The sequence below is a fragment of the Sturnira hondurensis genome, unplaced genomic scaffold (genome assembly GCF_014824575.4).
Source record: "Sturnira hondurensis isolate 20B ecotype Veracruz unplaced genomic scaffold, ASM1482457v3 Scaffold0004136, whole genome shotgun sequence".
Taxonomy (NCBI): domain Eukaryota; kingdom Metazoa; phylum Chordata; class Mammalia; order Chiroptera; family Phyllostomidae; genus Sturnira; species Sturnira hondurensis.
This window is the reverse complement of record NW_028076767.1, coordinates 30,113,741-30,137,322: the sequence shown is the minus strand read 5'-3', so window position 1 is coordinate 30,137,322 and position 23,582 is coordinate 30,113,741. Positions and strand designations below refer to the sequence as shown.

Here is a 23,582-nt window from a genome sequence, read left to right as displayed (position 1 = left end):
ACTCTTTGGCCAGATGTTTACTACAGGCCTAGACTAAGCCTGTAACTGGCAAGGGAAATGGGCCCTCAGCCTCGCTTAGATCAGTCAGGACTGCAGGAGAGGGAGCTGGGATTAGGGCTGGGGCCTACCTCCTCTAAAGATCCTGTGTATCTGAATAAGATCAGGGGCTGTTAGCTGAGATGGATGGGGAGAAATGGGTGTTGAGTAGGCAACCACCTAGGTTTGCCACATACTGATACCTCCTACTTTTTAACTGCTTCATGGTACAGAGCTTCCTAGCTGGAGTGCGGTGGTACAGTGGGCTCTGCAAATGGGGTCGCCTGACATAGTGAGTCCTTCAGCTCTAAGGGCAAGCCAGAGGGTCCTGGATGGCCAGAGTGCCCAGCTGATCACTTATCATAGCAGTCTCTTTTGTTTACCACAGTGTACTGTCGAATTTAAAACATTTGCCTATGATTTTAAAGAGGGGGATAAGGTTGGGAGCTCTGGCCTAGTATTCTTTTTTCTTTTTTAAGATTTTATGTATTTATTTTTAGAGAGAGGGGAAGGGAGGGAGAAAGAGAGGGAGAGAAATGTTAATGTGAGAAACATTGATCCGCTGCCTCCAGCATATGCCCCATGGGTGGGTGGGTGAACCTGCCACCCATGCTTGTGCCCCGAGTTGGAATCCAACTAGAGGACTCACACTTTGTGGGACAAGGCCCAACCCACTGAGCTACACCAGTCAGGGCTAGCCTGGGATTCTTTAGTAACATTTCCTGATTCAAGTTTAAATGATTTCAAATTCCTGTGGTACTCGTCAGCTTCCCAGTACGTGTCGCATTTTGGTGACAAAATAATGTTTCAGCACTTAGGCACTTGCTCACCAAGTGTAGCACTTGCTACAACTTGTATAAGTCATGATGTCACCTGGCAACAGAAAATGCTTCAAACAAGTAGCGAGGTACCACTATATTTGCTCTAAATTATTTTTTAAACTGGAATGCACTTTTTAAAAAAGATTTTATTTATTTATCCTTAGAGGGGAAGGGAAGGAAAGAAGGCGAGAAATATCAATGTATGGTTGCCTCTCATGAGTCCCCTGCTGGGAACTGGTCTGCAACCCAGGCATGTGCCCTGACTGGGAATTGAACCGGGATTGTGTGGTTCGCAGGCCCGCGCTCAATCCACTGAGCTACACCAGCCAGGGTGTGGAATGCACTTTTAAATTTATGCTCCATCCATCAAATCTGGGGTGTGGAGAGAGAATTGGAGTGGGGCTGGAGTGGGGCTGATACTATAGTCCAGGCGTGAGAGGAAAGTGGAGTGTGTGTGGGTGGTGGTAGTAAGTGGTCTGGTTCCAGACATACTTTGAAGGTATTGCTGACAGATTTGGATGACTCCAGGAAGAGCGCTGACATTTTGACTTGAGTGAAAATATTTCTGGGAAAACATTGCACGCTAGTTGCCTATTCGGTGTTCAAATGGAGATACTGAGTAGATAATTGGATGTAGGTGGCTGGAATTCAGGGGAGAGGCTGAAGATGTCAGTCTGGGAAGCATCTGGATAGAGGTGGCATCTGAAGTCATAAGACTGGAAGGGAGCACATGGAGTGAAAGGAGACAGAGAAGAAGAGAGGACCAGATCTGAGTCCTGGGGGGATCCAATAACAAAGGGAGAAGAGGAGGACCAGCAAAAGAGAAGAAAAGGAGGTAGGAAGCAACTCAAGCGAGTGGTTTCCTGGATGCCAAGTTTAGAAAGTGTGTCAAGGAGGGAGGGAATGACCCATTGTGCCAAATGCTGCAGATAGGCCACGTAAGATGAGAACTGAGACGTGACTGTGAGGTTTAGCAGAGTGGAGGTTACCGGTGGCGCTGACAAGGGCAGTTTCAGTGGAGAGGCGGAGAGTGAGAGCCTGGATGAAGAGGGAGAAAGGAACGGGAAGCAGAGTAGGCAAACCTCAGTTTTCCTGTGAAGCAGAAATGGGAGGGGAGCTGGATGGAAGTGGTCGAAAAAAAAAATTAATCCTCACCCAAGGACATTTTTTCATTGCTTTCAGAGAAAAAGGGGGAGAGGGAGGGGGAGAGAAACATCCATGTGAGACGGGAGCATCCATTCGCTGTTTCCTGTACACACCCGGACCTGGGACTGAACCGCAGCCTAGGTATGTACCCAAACCAGGAACTGAATTTGCAATCTTTTGGTTACAGGATGATGCTCCAACTAGCTGAGCCACACCAGTCAGGGACCACTTTTTTTTAAATAGAAGAATTTAAAATATATTGGTATGCCAGTGGGAATAATACAGAGGAGAGGGTGATGGGAGAAAATGGGGTGAATTGCTGGGGAAGTATCTTAGAGAAAGTGAGAATAGGATTCAGTGCATAATTGTAGGAATCGGTCTTAGCAGACAAAATAGATAGTCAAAGGAGAGAGGAGAGTATGTGGGCAAATGAGGTGGTGTGAACCTTTGAGTTTACTGGCCCTACGACTTTCTTAGTGAAATAGGAAGCAAAAGAGTATGGATGGGTAAGGAAGTGATGTAGCCTTCATGAGAAGAGAGATATGACATAGTTCTTTAGGATGTTGGGCGGGACCTGCCAAGGGATATTTGAAACCAAGTTGAGAAGAATGTGTAGAGAGCTACATTTTGCCCTGCGAGATTAGTCCCTCTAGGCGCTCGGTAGTCTGAGTCCGTTTCCTTGGAGATGTAGACCGAGAGGAAGCATTGGATGTCCAAGGGAAGTTTGAGTGGCCTGAGTTATCAGGCGATCCACGCTGAGACAAGAAGATGGAGAAGCTGAATAAATAGGCATCCCAAGATCAGTGGCCCACAGACTTACGACACTTCTTCCATTTTCTCCAATGGCGTACGTCTTTCCGAAGTAAGTAAAAGGAGCATCGCAATCGCGATGTGGTGAAGTGCGCAAGCGCATCCTCCCGTCCAGCCCTCGCTGGGAGGTCCTCACTCGGACTTTTGACCCCGCCCTCTCTCCGCTCACAACCCCCCGTAGCCCCGCCTCTCACTGCTGCTCTCCGGGTTCTGGCTTGGCTTGTGTCCCTAGTAAACTGCGGTTTTGGATTCGAGGCTCCACGCCTTTTTCACGTTTGCCGCTTGCATCCCCATGGGGGTTGGGAATGATGGAAGTTCTTTACTGTCTCAACTCTTTCCAGACCTTTCTACTCGGGGAGTCGCTCCACAGTCCAAAAGTTCCCAATTCTGGTGAGTTCGGGATGATCAGGGCGGGGGTTGGGGGCTCACTGATCCTGAGCCTGCTGTCCCCTCGTAAGCGACTGTCCTGGGTAGTAGAGTATGGAGACCTGAATTCCAGGACCTGCTGTGTCGCGCATTTGCTGTGGGACTGGCGCATGACTCCGAACCTCAGTTTTCTCACTACCTTATGGGAATATAAGGGTATATTATGTTGCTCTCTTATTTATGTCTGATTGCTACTCTTGTTTCCTATTGGGTCTAAGCAGAAAGGCAAGTCATCCACTCTGCTTCCAGTCCTACAAACCAGTGGCCCCAAGAAAAGCAAAATGAAGACTTGGATTAGCATCCAGCCAGGTGAGCAGAGGTATTTGGGGGCAGGTGTGGGAATTCCGGATAGGACAGAGGGGATGTTCTTGGCTCTTGGTGACACCGCCCCCCCCCCCCCNAAGTGCGCAAGCGCATCCTCCCGTCCAGCCCTCGCTGGGAGGTCCTCACTCGGACTTTTGACCCCGCCCTCTCTCCGCTCACAACCCCCTGTAGCCCCGCCTCTCACTGCTGCTCTCCGGGTTCTCTGGCTTGGCTTGTGTCCCTAGTAAACTGCGGGTTTGGATTCGAGGCTCCACGCCTTTTTCACGTTTGCCGCTTGCATCCCCATGGGGGTTGGGAATGATGGAAGTTCTTTACCGTCTCAACTCTTTCCAGACCTTCCTACTCTGGGAGTCGCTCCACAGTCCAAAAGTTCCCGATTCTGGTGAGTCCGGGATGATGGGGGGGGGGGGTTGGGGGCTCACTGATCCTGAGCATGCTGTCCCCTCGTAAGCGACTGTCCTGGGTAGTAGAGTACGGAGACCTGAATTCAGGACCTGCTGTGTCGCACATTTGCTGTGGGACTGGCGCATGACTCCGAACCTCAGTTTTCTCACTACCTTATGGGAATATAAGGGTATATTATGTTGCTCTCTTATTTATGTCTGATTGCTACTCTTGTTTCCTATTGGGTCTAAGCAGAAAGGCAAGTCATCCACTCTGCTTCCAGTCCTACAAACCAGTGGCCCCAAGAAAAGCAAAATGAAGACTTGGATTAGCATCCAGCCAGGTGAGCAGAGGCATTTGGGGGCAGGTGTGGGAATTGGGGATAGGACAGAGGGGACATACTCTCCTCTCTCCTTTGACTATCTATTTTGTCTGCTAAGACCGATTCCTACAATTATGCACTGGTGCATAATTGGCTCTTGGTGACACCCCCCCAAAACCCTGGAGTTATCTTCTGGAAGGGGGGCGCCTTGTAGTACAGGCTTCCCCCAATGGGTGAGTGTTCTAGGAATCCATCTATATTAGTGTACCAGCTGGTATTGTTGTGAGAGGCTGTGTTTGGCTTCAGTGAATTTTTTTTTGAAGAGTCTTTCAACACCTCTGCTTATTTTATGATGGGTGATTTAGGAGTGCACCTGCCCACACTGTGCTGAGTGTTCAGCAGTTTTTGACTAAAACCAGCATGACCCCCATGCCTCACCCTTCCTATTCACCCAGTCTTGCCCTGAGTGAATTTTTTTTGTTTCCCCAAATGAAAAAGTCCTCAAAGGGAAATGTTTTGTGGATGTGGAAGAGGTGAAATAAAAAACAGCAGCAGCATTATAGGGATCAAAATTGACGAGTTTGAAAACTCTTTTGTGCAGTGGGAAAGTCTCGATATGTGTATTGAGTCAAACGGAGAGTACTTGGAAGGTGACTGAAGTTTAAACATGTGAGAACAAATACACAACTTTTTATAAGTATATTGTTTTTGGTCCCCCCCTTGTATATTACAGTAAGCTGGTGACTTTAATCAACAATCCTCGGATTTCAAGTCTTAATACAGTAGCTTATATCTCAAATATGTCAATGTACATTTGTGGGTCTGGGCAGCAGGAGGAAAGCTTTTCTTTTCTTTTTTATTTTTTTAAAGATTTTTTATTTATTTATCTTTAGAGAGGAAAGGAAGGAGAGAGGGAGAGAAATATCAATGTATGGTTGCCTCTCGTGAGTCCCCTGCTGGGAACTGGCCTGCAACCCAGGCATGTGCCCTGACTGGGAATTGAACCGTGATCCTCTGGTTCACAAGCCTGTGCTCAATCCACTGAGCTACACCAGCCAGGGCAGAAATCTTTTCTACATGATTATTCGGGGACCTGGACTCCTTTAACCATGTGGCTGTGACGTTTTGTAAGGCACTGAAGTCCTCTGCTGGATACTTCTGTATCCAGCAGCAGAAAGAGAACAGAGAGAGAGCAAGAATATGGCCCAGATTTGAAGTGATATTCTTCCACTCATATTCCAGTGGCCACAACTCAGTCATCTGACCACCTGTAAGCACAAAGGAAGATGGGACATATAGCCCAGCTCTGTGTCCAGGAGGAAGAGAAAACAGGGCTTGGCGAATGCAGGATAATCCTGGCCACACCGCTGTCATTTCTGCCAGGGGATACTGAGTAGATAATTAGTATAGGAGAGAAGAGTAGGACTCCAGGGGCGTTCTGAAGCCCTGGCTCAGGCAGACGTGGCTTCATATCTTGGCTCTGCCTTTACTGTCTTGGGAAGGGCATTTATCTTTCTGGGCTTTAGTTTTCTCATTTGTAAAAAGAGGACACTTAGACTTTCCTGATAGGATTGTTGTGAGAGTTAAACGAGATCTCTTTAGATTTTAGTTATTTATTTTTAGAGAGTGGGGAGGGAGGGAGAAAAAGAGGGAGAGAAACATGGATGTGTGAGACAAACATCGGCTGGTTGTCTCTTGCATGCTCCCACCTGGGGACTGGCCCACAACCCAGGTAAGAATCCTGACTGGGAATCCCACCAGGGATCCTTTCAGCTCAGTTCGTAGGCCGTTGCTCAGTCCACTGAGGCACACCAGCCAGGGCTAAGTGAGATCTCTTTAAAGCATCCTTGTTCAACCTCGCCAGATCCAACACTCCTTTAATAACTACTATTTTATAATATTCCTTTAGTGTCCTGGAATAACCTTCATAGATAATATAACTTATCTACATCTATAGTAAAAAGTTAGTGTAAAGTAAAAGGAAAGCTGTTTATAGTTAAGTAACACGTAGTTCAGTATGTAATGCGCAGGCTAGAATCCACTGGAAGATACAATAACTTAGAAGTGTAGTCATCGGTGTTCAGTCCTGGTGAATGTACCATTTTCAGAGGCAACCACACATTGATGTTTCTGTCCTTCGCCTCCCCTTTCTAAAAATGAATAAATAAAATCTTTAAAAAAAGAAAAAATAATGTAAAAGTGTAAAAATTTTACAGAAAAACATAGGGAAGAAAAATCTTTGGGCCAAGTCTCTACTTTTTTAATGAAATCCAATTTATCTATTTATTTCATTTTTCTGTTACAGATCAAGCTGTCTGTAAAGATAAATTGGATTTCATTAAAAAAAACAAAAAAATCCACTTTTGTTCTGTGAAAACTTCTGTTAAGAGGATGAAAAGACAAGCTACAGACTTGGGGTAAATATTTGCAAACCCACATATTTGACAAAAGACTGCTATGTAGAACACATCAGGAATTCTCAAGCCCTGGCTGATGTGGCTCAGTGGATTGAGCGCCAGCTTGCCAACCAAAGGGGTGCAGGTTCGATTCCCAGTCAGGGCACATGCTTGGGTTGTGGGTCAGATCCTCAGTGGGAGGGCATGTGAGAGGCAACCACACATTGATGTTTCTCCCCCTCTCTTTCTCTTTCTTCCTCCCTTCCTCTCTGTCTAAAAATAAATAAGTAAAACTTTAAAAAAATTCTCAAATCTCAACAGAAAATTCATTTGGAAAATGGGCAAAAGACATAAAGAGACATTTCACTGAGGAGGATATACAGATGGTAAATAAGCGCGTGCAAAGATGTTCAACATCATTATCCATTAGAGATATGCAAATTAAACTACAGTGGGTTGTCACTGCACACCTCTCAGAATGGCTAGAATGAAGAATAGTGATAACAGCGAATGTTGGCAAAGACGAGAAACTGCATGATGCCGTCGTTGCTGTGAGAGTATGAAGTGCTGCGGCCATGCTGGAGAAGAACACGGCCGTTTTCAATGAAACCGAACATGCCCTTCCCATAATGACCTGAAAATCGCACTTTTATGCATGCATTTCTGAGGAATGAAAACTCACTGTCACGCACAGACCAGAGCATGAACATTTCATAGCAGCCTCACTTATCGTACCTCCAAACTGGAAACAGTTCAGATGTCTTTTAGGGGGTGAGTGGTTAGATCATCTGCAGGACCCCCATGTCATGGCATGCTGGTCAACAATAAAGAGGAAAGCACTACTGATACACTTAATGACTTGGATCAATCTCCAGAGAATTTTGCTAAGTTTAAAAACAAAAAAAGGCCAATCTCAGAAGTGACATACTTTATGATTCCATTTGTTTGACACTCTGGGAATGACAAAATTACAGAAATGGAGAACAGATTAGCGATTCTTAGGGGACAGAGATAGAGGTAAGGAGAGGATGGTAAGGGGAGGAAGGTGAGTATAGTTATAAAGGCAACATGAGTGATCCTGTATCTTGCCTGTCTTATTGTCAATATCCTGGTTGTGATACTGTAATTAGTTTTGCGAGATGCTACTGTTGGGAGAAACTGAGTTAAAGGTACACAGGATTTCTCTGTATTATTTCTTGAAACTGCAGATAACCTGAACTTAAAATAAAAAGGTTAAAAAAGAAGATAAACCGGGATTACAACATTAATGAAAAGAAATACTCATTTTTTTAAAAAAGACTTCATTTATTTTATTTTTAGAGGGGAAGGGAGGGAGAAATGGAAAGAAACATCAATGTGTGGTTACCCCTTGTGTGCCCCCTCTGGGGACCTGGCCTGCAACCCAGGCATGTGCCCTCACTGGGAATAGAACCAGGGACCCTTTGGTTCCCAGTCTGGTGCTCAGTTCACTGAGCCACGTCAGCCAGGGCAGAAATACTCATCATTAGAGCTATAGATTTTTCTAAGTACTTAAGTTCAATTTATAAATCTTATTTTTATGAATACTTGTAAGGGGGATTTTGGAAGGCAGCTATGCTCACCACTCTACCGCCAACTCCAACTGTAAGGGGGATTTCGGAACTTGGTTAATTAAATTCTTAATCTTTTAAGGTCCATTTAAAAGTGAATATATTCATTTCATTTCTAAATAGTTCACTTAGCTGATTAACAAAAACCAATGGGCATTTAAGTAATTCTTGTATATATAATAAATAAATCACTAAATACAGTTAATCTTAAGTTCTTTTAAAAGTTTGGGGGTTTAGCCCTAGCTGGTGTGGCTCAGTGGATTGAATGCCAGCTGGCTGACCTAAAGGCCGAAAGTTCGATTCCCAGTCAGGGCATGTGCCTGCGGATTGTGGGCCAGGTCCCCAGTAGAGGGTGTGCAAGAGGGTCTTTTTTCCTCTCACACAACAACGTTTCTCTCCCTCTCTTTTCCCTCCCCCTCCCTCTCTGAAAATAAATAAAGTCTTTGAACAAATTAAAAAACATTACACTAATAAAGTAGAACAATCAGTGATAGGCAGCTACTAGTGCCAGAAATAGCTGTTGCCTGGAGAGGCGGCCACTGAGCACAGGCAGCCACACGGACATTCCTGTGGTAGGTAATAATAATAAGGGGGAAGTACAATTCGGTCTCCTGACAGGTGGGCACCGGGACTGTACGGGAGCTGCTTCGGGAACGGGAGCCTGCCATCCACCGGTGCCTCCCCTCGTTGGCGCAGCCCACTCGGGGTATAGACAACCCTGTTATTAGAAAGATCTTTATTTTATTGAGACCAAAACATCATTCCCTGTAATTATGACCTTTGGTTCATGTCTAATCCTGAACATATACTTGGCCAGAAATTAGCCCCTGAGGGACCTGAAAACCGGATTGGGTGATTTCCGTGATAAATGTGTAGAATCACTCTGCTATGAAAAAGAAAAAAGAGCAGCGGGCCTGCGAACCACACGACCGTGGTTCGATTCCCAGTCAGGGCACATGCCTGGGTTGCAGGCCAGTTCCTGGTGGGGGACTCATGAGAGGCAACCATACATTGATATTTCTCTCCTTCTCTCCTTCCCTCTAAAGATAAATAAATAAAATATTTTAAAAAAAGAAAAAGAAAAAAAGCAGAACAATCATAATATACTATATGAAAAGTTATGTGAAGGTGGTCTCTCAAAAAATCTATTGTATTCCCTGGGTAGTGTTGCTCAGTGGGTTGAGTGCCGCCCTGTGAACCAAAGGGTCACCGGTTCGATTCCCAGTCAGGGCACATGTCTGGGTTGTGGGCCATGTCTCCTCTGGGCAGTGTATGAGAGGCAACCACACATAATGTTTCTCCCTGTCTCCTTCCCTACCCCGTCTCCTAAAATAAATAAAATCTTTGAAAAAAGATTCTCTAAAAAAATCTATTGTACTGTGCTGACCCTTCTTCTTTGATGACGTGAGGTGATACAATATCTATGCCACGAGGTACAGTGAGGTGAGGGAAGCAGGCCTCGTGACAGGACACTAGGCTACCGCTGTCCTTTTCATGACACGTCAGCAGGAGATCACTGAGCCGTGATGTCCTGTCTTCCACGCGCGGTTTAATGCCTTTTCCATCTTGACTGAGCGATTAACTCTGCACTGTGGCCATCACTTGTGCAGCCTGAGGTCGATGGCAAAACCAGCACCGATTTATTTTTTCTTCATCACAATTTCATGGTTAGAAGATTTGTTCTTATTGTAGACCACAGCAATCTCAGCATAGGATTTTTTTCTTTCCTTGTTGAGAACTTGCTTCACCTTTTCACTCAAAGGAGCTCTTGATGGCCCCGCTTTGGTACTGAATCTCCAGCAGCGCTGCTGTCCCGCCTCAGGGCCATTGTTGAGGAAAGGGAGGGTGCCTTGCAGGCAGGCACTGCGGTCCCTCGACAGTGGCTCTGGTCATGCAGATGGCTACCAAGTGACAAAGTGGCAGGGGCCATACAGAGTGTGGAGATGCTGGACAAAAGGAAGACTCACGCCCCAGGTGGGGCGGGCTGCATGGCGAAATTTCCTCCTGCTTCTCAGGATGGTGGACAATGAGAACTTTGGAGTTGTTTATTTCTGGAATTTGCCGTTGTCTGCTCTTGGATCGAGGCTGAGTAACCGAAACTGCAGAAAGTGAAACCACGGAGAAGGGGGCACCACCGTACAGGTGATCCGCACATTCACACAAAACTGTTTGAATTTACTTCATCGCTTCAATACTTAATACTAAAATTTTCCAGGACAAAAGGTTCCTTAGAAACAATATTTTTCTGACATTAACCAGGGACTCTGGCGGGGCCTGAGAACGCGGCTGTGGCATTTGTGATGGTTTGGGTGTCGTGTCTCCTGTTCGTGCAGGACACGCTGAGGGGAAGTGGGGATTCTCAGAACAGGCCCCTCAAGTGCCTCATTCTGATCGGGATTATTTCCCCATACCGCTTTTCTGGCAGGAGCACAGCTTTCATAGGCCTATCATAGCCCGTCGGAGTTTCCCAGCAGCCTTTGTTTGATGGTGTGGTCCTGAGGCCCGTTCTCAGGTCATTAGTGAGAACAGACGACTAGTAATGTATATCCAGCACTCAATATATTAGCGACTATTCCAAACACTGTAAAATACAGTAACTTCTTACTTAATTTTCAGGACAACCCTATCAGCTAGGCATGATGGTTATTTCTGTGACACAGACGGGGTGATGGAGGGACAGAGATCATGAGACCTGCACAAGGTCACACAGCCGGCAGAAGGCACAGCCTAGATTCCAGCCCGGGCTGTCTGGCTCATTAGTTCTTGTTCTCAGTCCCTACCCTGTTTGAGCTTGGAGGTCAGGAGATCGGAGGTGCCTGGCTGTTTCCTGTACTCCTGCTCTAGTCACTGAGTATGAGGAAGTTCCCTGGGCTTCTCCGTCCCTTACATCAAGGCCCAGAGTGGGGCTCGGGAGGAGCCCCACTGGTGGGTGTGAATTTCATCCTCTGCCTGACTGTCCCACAGTATAAAGTGGTGAGTGCACAGGGCTGGGAGCCTGGACCATCTCTCGTGGGATGCGTGTTCCCTGGGACCTGATCCCAGGCCTGCCTGTGCCCTCACTCTCTCTGCTCTGTCCCATGCCCTAGGGTATTCCAAGCCCACTATGTTGAGGACAGGCCAGCCGAGGAATCCACAGGAACCTCTGGGAATGCAGTTGGATTCTACAAAGGCCAAATTCCGGCTACTGAAGGTATTGGGAGCCTCCTCCCTCAGGCTCTGGGGCCTGGGTGGGGTGATGGCGGTGGGGGCCACAAGCACGGGCAGAGCGCTTTGTGAGTCTGACTTGACTCAGTTCCTCCTCACAGCAACTCCGTGGACTCACTTGTCATCGTCCCTATTCTACAGATGAGGAAACTGAGGTGCAGGGAGATAAATGACTTGTGCGAGGTCACACTGCTAGAAAGTGGCAGTACCTGGGGTCAAAGCCAGTTAAGCAAAGTGCCGTTGTATTTAAGACTCAGGAAGGACAGTCAGAATCCCTTTTTATTTCCCTGCATTAGGAGTGCAGTCTGTGGCTAGTTCATCTTCAGGAAAGTGCTTTCATGGAATACAGCGCATCTTGAAACAAGGCTTGGAAGAGTACTGTTAATTTGTTTTTACATCAACTGATACAATTTTGAATAATGAAGTTCCTCACCAACCATTGTTTTTTACAGCTTCTGACTGATGTTTCAAAATATTTGAAGTAACTAAAAGAAGGAGGGGGCTTTCGTGTCTATAGCAAAAAGTATAACACTAGCCCTGGCTGGTGTAGCTCAGTGGATTGAGCACAGGCTTGTGAACCAGAGGATCGCGGTTTGACTCCCAGTCAGGGCACATGCCCAGGTTGCAGGCCAGTTCCCAGTAGGGGATGCAGTAGAGGCAACCATACATTGATGTTTCTCTCCCTCTCTCCTTCCCCTCTAAAGATAAATAAATAAAATCTTAAAAAAAAAGTATAACACCAAATACTATAAGTATTACAAAATACTGTAGAAGAATTCTTAATTTCTCCAAGAAAGTGTTTAATAGCTCACTGAACAGTGATTACTGTATAAACAAGTAGCGGAAAATGTATTTGCTTTGAGATCTTTCTTTCCTTTAACCTTCAATTTTGCAAAAACAATTTAGAGGCAGCCCAGCATTCTTAAAGAACTTGCATTTCTGATGTTCTTGGTATTCTGACTTTCGAAGGGTGCGTGTGTTTTGTTTGATAAAGAATGAACCGAGTCAGTCTGGCTCTAAAACCTGTGCCCCTCCCAGTTTCTGACACTGCCTCTTGTCATCATTCATTTGTTTACTTAGGCAACAAATATTTATTGAACACTTACCGTATTTTGCTGGATATAATGCACTCTCGAGTGTAATGTGCACCCATTATTTTTGGGCCAAACTTTCAGGAAAAAAATCTTTAGTTTCAATTTTTAAATCCAGTTTATGTATTTATATTTAGAAACAAAACCAATTTTCATATTCCAGGGTATTATTTTGCATACAGGTATTATTATTACTCTCTAGAGTTACACTTTTAAAAAAAATTTTATTTGTTTATTTTTAGAGAGAAGGGAAGGGAGGGAGAAAGAGAGGGAGAGAAACATTGATGTGCAAGGGAGACATTGATCAGTTGCCTCTCGCACGCCCCAACTGGGGACCTGGCCTGCAACCCAGGCATGCGCCATGACTGGGAATCGAACCAGTGACCTTTCAGTTTGCAGGCCAGCGCTCAGGCCACTGAGCCACACCAGCCAGGACTAGAGTTACACTTTTAACACCTAAGCATAAATATAAGAATTAAAAATATTTATGTAGATATGGAATTAGTACCACCCATGTATAATGCACATCCTTATTTTCCCCTCAAAAATTTGGGCAAACAGTGCACATTGTGCAGGGTAAAATACAGTACTGTGTCCCAGGCCTGTGCCGAGTGCGGGGATTCACCAGCCATGTGGCCTCTGATGCTCGCATTCTACTGGGGGAGACAGACAATGAACAAGACAAGTGTGTAGTATGTGTGATGCTAATGGCTTGTGAAGAGGTGTAACAATAAGGCAAGGGGGCTAAAGAGGCACAGAGGAGGGAGTGGCCGTTTTGGAGAGACTGTTTCGGACAGGGTGGTCAGGGAAGTCTGTAAGGTGGTGACATCGGAGGGAGGAATGCTCCGGGCAGAGGAGCGACAGCTCAGAGGCCGCGAGGTGGTGTGAGGATTGCGTGTCTGGAGCAGTCGATGATGGGAAAGATGCTGGGATGCGAGGGTAAGCGGGATTGCTTGTGTGCGGCCCTGTGGGGGAGGAGGGTCCCGTGGTCCACGGTTCCACTTGGTGTGTTTAGACAGGGAGACCCTGGAGGGCTCCCTAGTGGAGCAGGGACATGACTGGCTCTGATTTTCCCAGGAGTCCTTGGGGCGTTGCTGCTGTGTGGAGAAGGACTTTCGGAGACAAGGGGGAAACAGGAAGGGAGTAGAAACCACCCAGTTGGTTTGTTTGTGGGGAGGGAGTGGGATCCTGGCTCTGCCTCTTGGCCTCAGGATGATTATGTATTTGATCTGCAACTTGAGGGAGAGTGCCTACTGTATGCCAGGCACCATGCCAGCTGCTGGGGACATAGTCATGAACATGGCACTCAGCATTTGTGCCGTTACAGAGCTTCCGCTTCAGTGGGGAGAGACATAATGGATCTAAAACACCCGGGGAATAGGTGTTCATTCAGCCCACCCCTGCGGGGCTCTGGGCGCTGTCCTGTGTGCTGCAGATGAGAGCTGTGACAGAACGACCCCTGCCCCTGCCCTCTTGGCTGTGACATTCTAGGGAGGACAGACAGGGAACAAGATAATAAGGAAAATGTGTTTTGTTGGGTGGTGGTAAGTCCTAGGAGAAAAATAAATTGGGAAAGGGGAAGACATAATTATAAACTATAATTCGTAGTTACTAGATCTGGGGGTGAGAGAAGATCCATTTCTAGAGTGGGGTTGTTAATGCTACAGTTTATCTGAATCTCTGGGAATGGGGTGTGTTAAATGCACAGATTCCTGGTGTGAGCCCCAGCGGTGCTGGCTCAGTGGCCCAGAGACTGGCATTTTTCACAAAATGCTTCTGGGTCCTGTGGGCCATATTTGGAGATATTTTGGGGTGGAGATGTGGAGGCAGGGTGGTGGAGTGATCTTGGGTAACTTACCAACTCTTCGGATCCTCAGTTTCTGGGTCTCTAAGGCGAGGTTAACTGTAGTGCCACTGGAGGTGGTATGTGTGACGTGCTTAACGCTGTTCGAGGCACACAGTGAGCACCCCATAGGTTTGCCCTCTGACTCTTACTATTACGTGAGGAATAGGGAGCTGAGGGAGTAAGGCGGGTGGTTCTAGGGTTCTAGCAAAGGACCTAGAAATAAGGAAAAAGAGAAGGAATAAGGGAAGGGCACAGAGGTATGGCAGAGGTGGAGATTTAGAGCCGGCGAGAGAGTGCCAGCAGCTCCTGTTCACTGATTGCACACTGAGTGTGCGAAGCATTGCCACTAAGTGGCCTGATTGTGAATATGATCTCACTAATGTGTTTTTCACAGCAGCTCTCCGAAGTGGATGTTCGTTATCCGTGTTTGAAATGAGTATACTGGGGCTCTGGGGGCTTAACTCACCCCTTGTCCTTTAGGTGGTAAGTGACAGAGCTGAGATGAAGCGAAGTGTGTCTTGGCCTAACATCCAAGTCTTAATCACTTGGAGGTTCAGCCACGCCTTGCAGCTTTAGGCCTACTCAGCCCCTTGTCTCAGCATAATGGAAAGACAGACTGGGGGTCAGAGGCCTGCCTTTCCAGTTCCCCGGGCTCCCACTTCCTGGCTGTGTGACTTGGGCAAGTCACTTAACCTGTCTGAGCTTACACCTGTCAGTAAAATTGAGTTAGTAAACACAGTGTTGTTAGAGGATGACCTGACACCATGTGCCATGTGCCAAATGAAGCACAGTGCTCAGACACACAGTAGGCCCTCAACAGTTGGTGGCAGTGGTGGTGTTGTGGATTCTGTGTACCTGCTGGACAGGACTTAAGCCCTTAGACCCTCACTGTTTCCACAGGGGTGTTGTATGAGATGCCTGATGGGAAATGTTAGCAATTATCATTCAGTCTGCCTCCCTGCGGCTTCTTCAGACATGGCCCATCACCTTTGCCACCTTTTTTACCTACCTGGGGCATTTTCTATTATAATGATTATTATTATGTATCATTGATTCTAGGGAGCCATTGATAATAAGGCACACCTTTATTTTATTTACCTACTAATAAAATATATGTCAGTTAGATTGCGACACGCACTAACTGGAAGATGCATCCTTGCATTAGAGATGCAAAATGTTGGGAAAAATGGGCATTTCCGAATGGATGAAATAGTTGGAGATGCTGTGACCCGTAGACAATGGGGAGCCGCCTCCCAGTCCTGGCCGCAGTTGCCAGTCGAGGCCACTAGGAGGCGAGTGTGCGATGGGAGGGAAATGGTCCCCAGACTCCGGGAGCTCCGGCTGCCTGGCGCAGCACCGCCTCCCATCCGCTTCTCTCCGCCCACAGGTGATGCTTAGGAACCAGCAGATCTCACTCCAAGAGCTCCGCAACCAGGAAGTCTTCCTTACCAAGCTCAATCAGGATCTGATCAAGACCATCCAGGACATGGAGGACAGCTCAGCCCTGAAAATGCGCAGCATGCTGCAGCAGCAGAACGTCTTTCGGGTGAGGCCTCGCTGGTGGCCTTTCAGCCCCGCCTCTGCCCTCCGAGCCTGGGACCTGCCCACCGAGCCGCCCTCCTGAGCGCTCTGTCGCCCTCTCCTGGCCGCTTCCGCTGTTTGCACAGCTACCAGGGCTTTGAAATCAGACCGGGTTTGGCGAGGCTCATTGTAATGGCAGTACTTACTACCTGAGAGACTTTGAGTTAACCTATGAGCTCTGTAAAATAGGGCTCAATAGCACCCATTCCAAGGGTGGGGGGCGGTTGTACTTTGTACACAGTAGGTGTACAAGAGAAAGTCGATGCTATAGTAACCAGGCAGCAGCAGATACTTCCACAGTGTAATACTAAGTGCTTTGTGTATAATCAGGTATCCTTACAAGAACCTTATGGGTGGGCATTATTATTTTCTTTATTTTACATATAAAGAAGTGGATACACAGGCTAGGTGACTTGCTCAAGGTCACTTTCAAGGTCATCCAGTCAGCAAGGGTCAGAGTTGAGATTTGAGCCCAGGCAGTCTGGTACCAGGATCTGTGATCCTTCCACCAGCTGGGATTACCACCCTCATCCCATCGTGGCACTTCCGGTCCACAGGTGAAGTGCGACTCTGCAGATAGCCCAGGGAATGTCCTCTGCCTCCACTAGGAGAGGCTGGGTGAAGCTGTGGTGAGAGGCTAAAGGTTCACAGGGGGCCCAGGAGTTTGGGCCAGAGAAGAGGCAGAGAAAGTGGTTTAGTGGAGAAATGAGTCCCCTCTCTGACTGCAGTTTGCCCAGGAAGAAGAGAGACTAAGTTCACCAGAGCCTGTGAGACGAAGAGAAAATTAAGTTTTGGGAACCTGGTTGGCCTGCTTCGGCTGCCATAAGCAAAATACCACAGAAATTTTGGCTTAAACAACCTAAATTTATTTCTCATAGTTCTAGAGGCTAGAAGTCTCAGAACACGATGCCAGTAGGGTTGACATCTGGGGAGGTCTCTGTCCCCAGGGTGCAGGCAGCTGCCTCATTGCTGTGTTATAAGACCTCACACGGCCTTATCTCTGCTCACGTGGAGGGGAGGTCTCTGGCGTCTCTTCCTCTTCTTATAAGGACTCCAGTCCTACTGGATGAGGGTCCTATCCTTTGGATCTCATTTACCCTTAATTACCTTCCCAAAGGGCTTGTCTCCAAATACAGTCATGTTTACAGATGAGGAAACTGAGGCTAAGAGAAGTGAGGTAGCCTGCTGAGGGTCGTACAGCTGGGGGCCAGAATCCGATCTGAGCCTGCCTCTGTGTCCTGCCAGGGTCGCTCTGGGGGTCTGTGCCTGGGCCAAGCACCAGGTCTCCTGGCGTGTATCCTGCTGAGGCCGTGGCTGCAGTATATTAGAGCTTCAATATATGAGTTTGAGGTGGGGTGGGAGGGACACAGTTCCGTCTATAACAGAGACCAGGGGCATACAGAGTTATTCAGCCCAAGGAAACTTAGTAGAATATTCTCCATACAGACAAAGTCGTTGTCTGATTTCCTCTCATTGATCCATTCATTTTTTTCATCCTGAGGACTTCCTGTAGGCCCTTGGGAAACTGATCAGTGGGACACCTTGTGCACTGATCCAGGCTCTCATTCTAGCGGGGTCACAAGCAGTCAGAAAGACATTTGTGTGTACTGTGATTGGGACTCAGGACTCGGAGCATAACAGGGCTCTCTAACCCAGACATGAAAGGATCAGGAAGGCTTCCTGGAGGAAGTGGTGCTTGGGTTGGCACATGCAGCCGTAGGTATTAACTGGCAGAGAGCAGACGAGTGTTCCAGGCAGAGGAAATGGCTATAAAGGGCCTGGGGTGAGAAGGAGCTTAGCCAGCTCCAGGTGCCACGTGTTGTGTAGTGTGGCCAGACAGTAGGTGTGAGGAAGGGATCAGAGGGAGGTGAGACTGGCCTGGGCCAGATGGAGGAGGACCTTGTTTCCAGGGCAGAGGGGAGCCATTGGAAGGTTTCAAATAGGAGAGGGACAGGTTGCCATTTTTTAAAGAGACATCCTGACTTCTGCAGGGAGGATCAGTCAGAGGAGAGGACCAGTTAGGGGTAGCTGTCACCACGTTTCAGACCGGAAATGAAGGGACCCCGAGTAAGGTAGTTGCGGTAGAGAAAAAGGTGTGGCTCTTGGTGCAGTTTGGGGTGTAAAGTCCATACCACTTGGTGACGTTCTGGGTGAGAGAGGGTAGAGATGGATGCCTGGGTTTGGGCCCGTGTGCCTGGCTGGGTGGTGGGGCCACTGGCCGAAGTGCTAGTTAAGGGGACCTGTGGGAGGCAGTAGGGAAGTAGGTGACTGCTTTCCAGCCTCTGGAAAGGGGTCGCAGCCTGGGAGTGGGGGTGGGTTTGGGGACTCCTCCAGGGCAGTGCTGAGCCCCCCAGATGGCCATGCTCTTTGGTGGGGCAAGCCAACCCTGCCGCCCCCGCAGGCCATCGTCCACCTCTTGGTGTACTCGAACGAGAAGAAGCTGCAGCAGACGAGGTGGGAGCTGCAGCAGTGGGAGGAGAAGGAGGACGCCACGATGCACTGTAAGAATCCACGCGGAAAGCTTCTCGATCTTCTCCCAGCCCCCCAGGGAGGCCGTCTGCAGGGCGCTGACCCGCTGCCTGCTGTCCTGGGACCATCAGGCCCGTCGTTTCCCTTCTTAGACTGGTGGAGTAGCAGACATCCAGAGCTGATAGCTTGCCAGTGGAGCACGCGGCCCTTGCAGGCCCACGTGTCTTCACTTTTATGGGCACACTCTGTCATTTGAACCACCTGAGGCAGGGAATATTCTCGTATTTTACAGATGAGGAAACTGAGGCTAAGAGAAGTGAGGTAGCCTGCTGAGGGTTGCACAGCTGGGGGCCAGAATCCAATCTGAGCCTGCCTCTGTGTCCTGCCAGGGTCGCTCTGGGGGTCTGTGCCTGGGCCAGGCGCCAGGTCTCCTGGCGTGTATCCTGCTGAGGCCGTGGCTGCAGACTTTCCCCTGAGCAGACTGAGAAGCCTTCTGAGCAGAGGAACGAGTGTTAGCCTCAGCTGCTGGGGGTTCCCTCCAAGGAGGACAGCAGGGGAGACTTACTCCTGCTGTGGTTGTGTCTTGGGAGCCAGCATTGCCCCGTCTCCCTGGGCTTGTTGTGTTGGGGATGTGTGTATGAGGGGACTGATGTCCGGACAGGGACGGTCTTGGGGAGGGTCACAGTGCAAGTCAGTGGTAGAGCGGGAACTAGCTTGGGGACGTTGCACCAGCTTCGTTTCTCTTCCCCACCCTGTGCTGCTGCCTCTGTTGGGGCAAAGGACTCTGGGGCCTTGACTTTTTCACTCCCTCCCAGCCTGGTGTGAGCTGGCTTCAGCCCAGAACCCACTCCATTGGCCAAGGAGAGCTTTGCCTCCACGAGAGGGGGTCCTGGAGGGAGGATGAAAAAGACCTTTGCCTCCTGCTCCTCCTGACCTCTCCAGACCTGGAGCAGCAGGTGGAGCAGCTGAATGTCAAGATCAAGAAGATTCAGGAGGAAGTGAACTTCCTGAGCACTTACATGGACCACGAGTACCCGGCCAAGGTGGTCCACATTGACAACCTCGTGCACCAGCTGCAGCAGGTGGAGGACAACCAGCAAGTATGTGAGTCCCTGGCTTTGCCCTGTGGGACCAGCGGGGAGGCAGGGCTGGGGGCCAACACGCTCCTGCTGGCCCCCAGGATGAGTTGGATGACCTGAAGGAGATGCTCAGAGCAGTCCTGGACTCATTGTCTAATGAGATTCATATGAAGAGAAAAAAGCTGCTGAGCTCCCTGGTGGTGGTGAGTTGCCCAGCGGGGACCCAGGTCCTCCATCCAGTACTGCCTTCTCCCCTATCCTCTGCCTCCAGGCCCCCTGCGCCCCCTCTGGCCTCTGCCGTGCACTGCTGCGCAGGAAGAGGCGTGTGGGGGCCAGACTCCGCTTCATTCACAGAAAACCCAGCAACCCTGCCAGGAGGTTCTTCTGCAGAAGACATCGGAAAACCGTAACATGGTGAAGTACACAGACAAGTTCAGAGACGTGAGTGGGCAAGGATGGCAGTGGTCCGTCTGTGAGGGAGCAGAAGGGTGGGCAGTCCCCAGGACCTGTGGGTGTCAAGCTTGTCCTGATCTGGTGCTCAGGGGGGTCTCGGGAGTCTGGTGTCAGCTGTTCTCCTTGCTGGTGCCATTACTGTCACTTGTCACTCATCTGAGAAGGGGATTTGCAGTGGCTTAGGCCTTGCCTTACGAACTGTCACCACTGGGCATGACCCATGGGTAATATCACCAAGCTGCGCCCACCCCACCACCATTTTACTGTCACTAGCCACCCACTGTCTTCACCCCTTAATTCTTGTCTTGACTATCACTCATCAGCCTCTTCATTGTCATCATCTCGCACCTTCATCAGTTGTCTTTGTGAGTGGCCTTCCCCGTCTCTGCCAGCCCTCATTCATCTTCATTACCACTCACTGCCCCCTGCTTTGCAGTGTCTCCATTCTTTACAGTCCCCTCACTTTTCTTAGGACCAGCAAACATTGTCACTAACTCGTGAGCCAGGCCTGCCCTGCCTGAGGGGACCCTCTCCGGAGCCCCGGGATTCCCAGGGACAAAGCCCAGGCCACTTCTCTAAATGTCTTTATTCCTTGTCCATTTGCCCTCGTCTTCCTTTGGTTGGGGGGGAATTTGGCTTCTCAGTGTCCCCTGCTGTTCCCCTCAGTTCGCCAACCAGTTCGAGCGGGAAATACCCAAGTTAAGGGCCGAGGTGAGACAGCTCCAAGTCCAGGTCCAGGCCCCCCGAGAGATCGTGTTTGCAGACGTTCTGCTTCGGAGACCCAAGTACGTGAGCACGGTGCAGTGGTCTGGCCTCGCCAGGAACTGTTCTTCTTGCTCCCGGTGTGGGAAGAATAACGCCCGTCACTTGCCAAGCCCTCACCACATGCTGGCACGATCCCATGTAGTCTCCAGCCAACGACTGAGGTTGGGTTGCTCTCTGTTGGCAGATGAGGGACGGAGCCCGGGGGCCTCTGTCCCACAAGGAGTGCACTAGCGCCAGCTGGAGGGGCGCTCAGGGCAGCTCGGAGCCAGGTCTCCACATGGGTCACCGACTCCAAAAAGAGCATTGGACCCGAGGGGCCCCGGCATTTCAGAACAGAGTTCCCTCTCCCCCTTGTCCTTCGGCCTCTTCAGGGCATCGTTGGTTCTCACACACCCTCTCCTTTCTCGTTCGAATGAGTGTGTGAATGAGTGTGCACGGTGTGCAAGGGCAAGCCCTCACACAGTTGGGCTGTGAGGTTGCAGATGTGTTTTGGGGTGGGGCTCCCCAAGCAAGTACCTGTGATCTAAAGGGCAGGGCTTCCCTGAGGACATGCTCCCCCACCCCATCACTCTGGCGCCCCTACTTGGCCTCTCACACCCCCTCTTTGCTCTTTCCTACCAGGTGCACCCCAGACATGGATGTCACCCTCAACATCCCGGTGGAAGAGCTGCTACCCTTCTAGGTGGCAGGGCCAGCCATAGCCACTCCTTCCCTGCTGTCTTCCTACACCTGGAGCCTTGAGTCATCTCCTTCCCAGACCACATCCCCATTTAGACTCCCCTCATCTGTCTCCCCTGCATCCTTCCCCTCCCCCTCCCTTTCTCCCTCCTCCTCTTCTTTTGGTGCTGCTGCTTGGGCCAGGTGGGCATTTCCAGTCAGGTTTACCATTTCTTTTTGCCAATAAAACTGGATTCATATTTGTGCTTTGCCGGTGCCTGGGCGTTCCCAGCAGGCCCTGTGAGAAGATGCAGTAGGAACGGACTCTGTCTTAGCGTAAGAGCAGCTGTGCCGGCTGCACCTGGGGCGCAGAGCATCCTGAGGAATACCACACTGACCCCTGCCTGAATCTCCAGGGCTCTGTGGCTCCGGCCACCCCTCCCTGGTGCAGTGGAGGCCCAGGTTCCTGTCCAGGTAGTGCCCAGACCTGTTAACACTGGTGCAGACCAGTGCCAGGGTAGAGGGGAGACTCCCTGAGTTTGGTGCACATGGGAACCGGCTGGGCCCTCATTGTGGGTGGCTGTCTCTCTTCTGGTCCCACTGTCTGTCTGTCCATGGCCTCACCCCAGCTATGTATGGACATGGACACAAACTAATGCTCAGGTCTACAGCTCCCCACTCCACGCTCTTCCGTGCTGGGCTTGGAGATGCGTCATCCGGATCCCCCTTGGAGCAAGGGCTTGCTGCTCTGGTTATTGGGGGTGCCGTGGCTGGTGGCCTTAAGCTGTTGGGCCCTTTAGGGTTTTCCGGGGCTGCAGAAAGCTACCATTTTACTTTCCCACAGGGTTCCAGTTTCTCATATCCTCATTTACAGTTATTTTTTCTTGTTTTATTTTTGTTTGTTTGTTTGTTTGTTTATTTAAGAGAGAGAGAGAGAAACATCAGTGTGGGGTTGCTTCTTACCTGGCCCCCACTGGGGACCTGGCCTGCAACCCAGGCATGTGCCCTGACTGGGAATCAAACCTTTGACTCTTTAGTTCGCAGTCCACGCACAATCCACTGAACTATGCCAGCAAGGGCTTCTTTTTAAAAATTTTTTTATTTATTTATCTTTAGAAGGGAAGGGAAGGAGGGAGAGAAATATCAATGTATGGTTGCTTCTCGTGCGTCCCCTGCTGGGAACTGGCCCGCAACCCAGGCATGTGCCCTGACTAGGAATCCAACCTCGATCTTTTGATTCACAGGCCCTCACTCAGTCCACTGAGCTACACCAGCCAGGTTCTTTTTTTATTTTAAAAAAATATTTTATTTTTAGAGCGGAAAAGGGAAGGAGAAAGAGAGGGAGAAAAACATCAGTGTGTGGTTGCCTCTCATGCATCTCCTACTGGGGACCTGGCCCACAACCCAGGCATGTGCTCTGACAAGGAATCAAACCGGTGACCCTTTGGTTCATAGGGTGGCACTCAATCCACTGGCCCACACTAACCAGGGCCAGAGCATGTTGTCCTAACAGTGAGTCTGAATGTTAGCTTCCTTTGCCATTGGGTAGCTTGGGTACTTCTAAAACCACCAGATTGTGCTTGCATTTGGGGTAACAGTTCTTTCCTCAGTTTATCTCTTCTCACATTTTACTAGAAGCAGCAAGAAATCAGGCCTCACCTGCAGCACTTTTCTTGGAAACCTGCTCGGCTGGGTGTTGAGGTTCATGGCTTACAAGGTCTCCTTTCCACACAGCAGGACGTGGGTCCCCTAAGCCACAGGTTACAGGACCACTTTGTCTCCAGTTTGCAGTGGGTGTTGCTCATTGTCTCCTGACTTCCACCAGCGTCGCCTTTAACATCCACATCTCTACCCACAATCTATAAATAAAAACTTCATTGCAACCTCAGCGCCCCTTTGCTGTGTATCATGAGGTATTCACAGATTCCAGAGATTGGGACATGGATTTCTTTGAGGGGGCATTCTGCCTCTCACACTTCCTCTTGCCACATTGCACTTCTGCGGAGAAGCCCCCATTTCTCCACACCAGGGGACTCTTGTCCCCAAGGCCCACCCAGCACTCAGGCAACCTTTAGGGGTCTTGGAGGCTAGGCTTGCTTGTGCCCGACACCTTGGGTCACGTCTGGGGCACTGTTTCCTTCGCTTTTCTGCTCTGCAGCAACCCAGGAGAGAGGAATGCCGCC

General features: G+C 49.2%; 1 protein-coding gene across 6 annotated transcripts; it reads left to right on the top strand.

The window, feature by feature from the left end:
• Positions 1–1,188: 1,188 nt before the first annotated feature.
• Positions 1,189–21,666, top strand: CUNH20orf96 (chromosome unknown C20orf96 homolog). 6 transcript variants are annotated; one of them, XM_037044246.1, is made up of 11 exons: positions 2,577–2,865; positions 3,897–3,945; positions 4,203–4,290; positions 11,341–11,444; positions 15,783–15,941; positions 18,378–18,477; positions 19,388–19,545; positions 19,626–19,727; positions 19,879–19,965; positions 20,644–20,762; positions 21,364–21,666. In XM_037044246.1, the coding sequence occupies exons 1-11, from the start codon at positions 2,846–2,848 to the stop codon at positions 21,422–21,424; spliced, it is 1,047 nt and encodes a 348-aa protein (XP_036900141.1). In that variant the 5' UTR covers positions 2,577–2,845; the 3' UTR covers positions 21,425–21,666. The 6 variants fall into 6 exon arrangements, with proteins under 6 accessions (XP_036900140.1, XP_036900142.1, XP_036900143.1 ...); XM_037044245.1 differs by lacking the exons at positions 20,644–20,762; positions 21,364–21,666 and adding an exon at positions 1,189–2,144 and having other exon boundaries at positions 2,695–2,865; positions 19,879–20,293; XM_037044247.1 differs by lacking the exons at positions 2,577–2,865; positions 3,897–3,945; positions 4,203–4,290; positions 20,644–20,762; positions 21,364–21,666 and adding exons at positions 1,189–2,144; positions 2,867–3,548 and having other exon boundaries at positions 19,879–20,293.
• The last annotated feature ends 1,916 nt before the right edge of the window (positions 21,667–23,582 follow it).

Coding starts and splice junctions, on each gene's coding strand:
- CUNH20orf96 (XM_037044245.1), top strand. CDS start 2,846: ATGGCGTACGTCTTTCCGAA. Junction 4,291..11,340: donor TTGGATTAGCATCCAGCCAG/GTGAGCAGAGGC, acceptor CCCATGCCCTAG/GGTATTCCAAGCCCACTATG. Junction 11,445..15,782: donor CCAAATTCCGGCTACTGAAG/GTATTGGGAGCC, acceptor CTCCGCCCACAG/GTGATGCTTAGGAACCAGCA.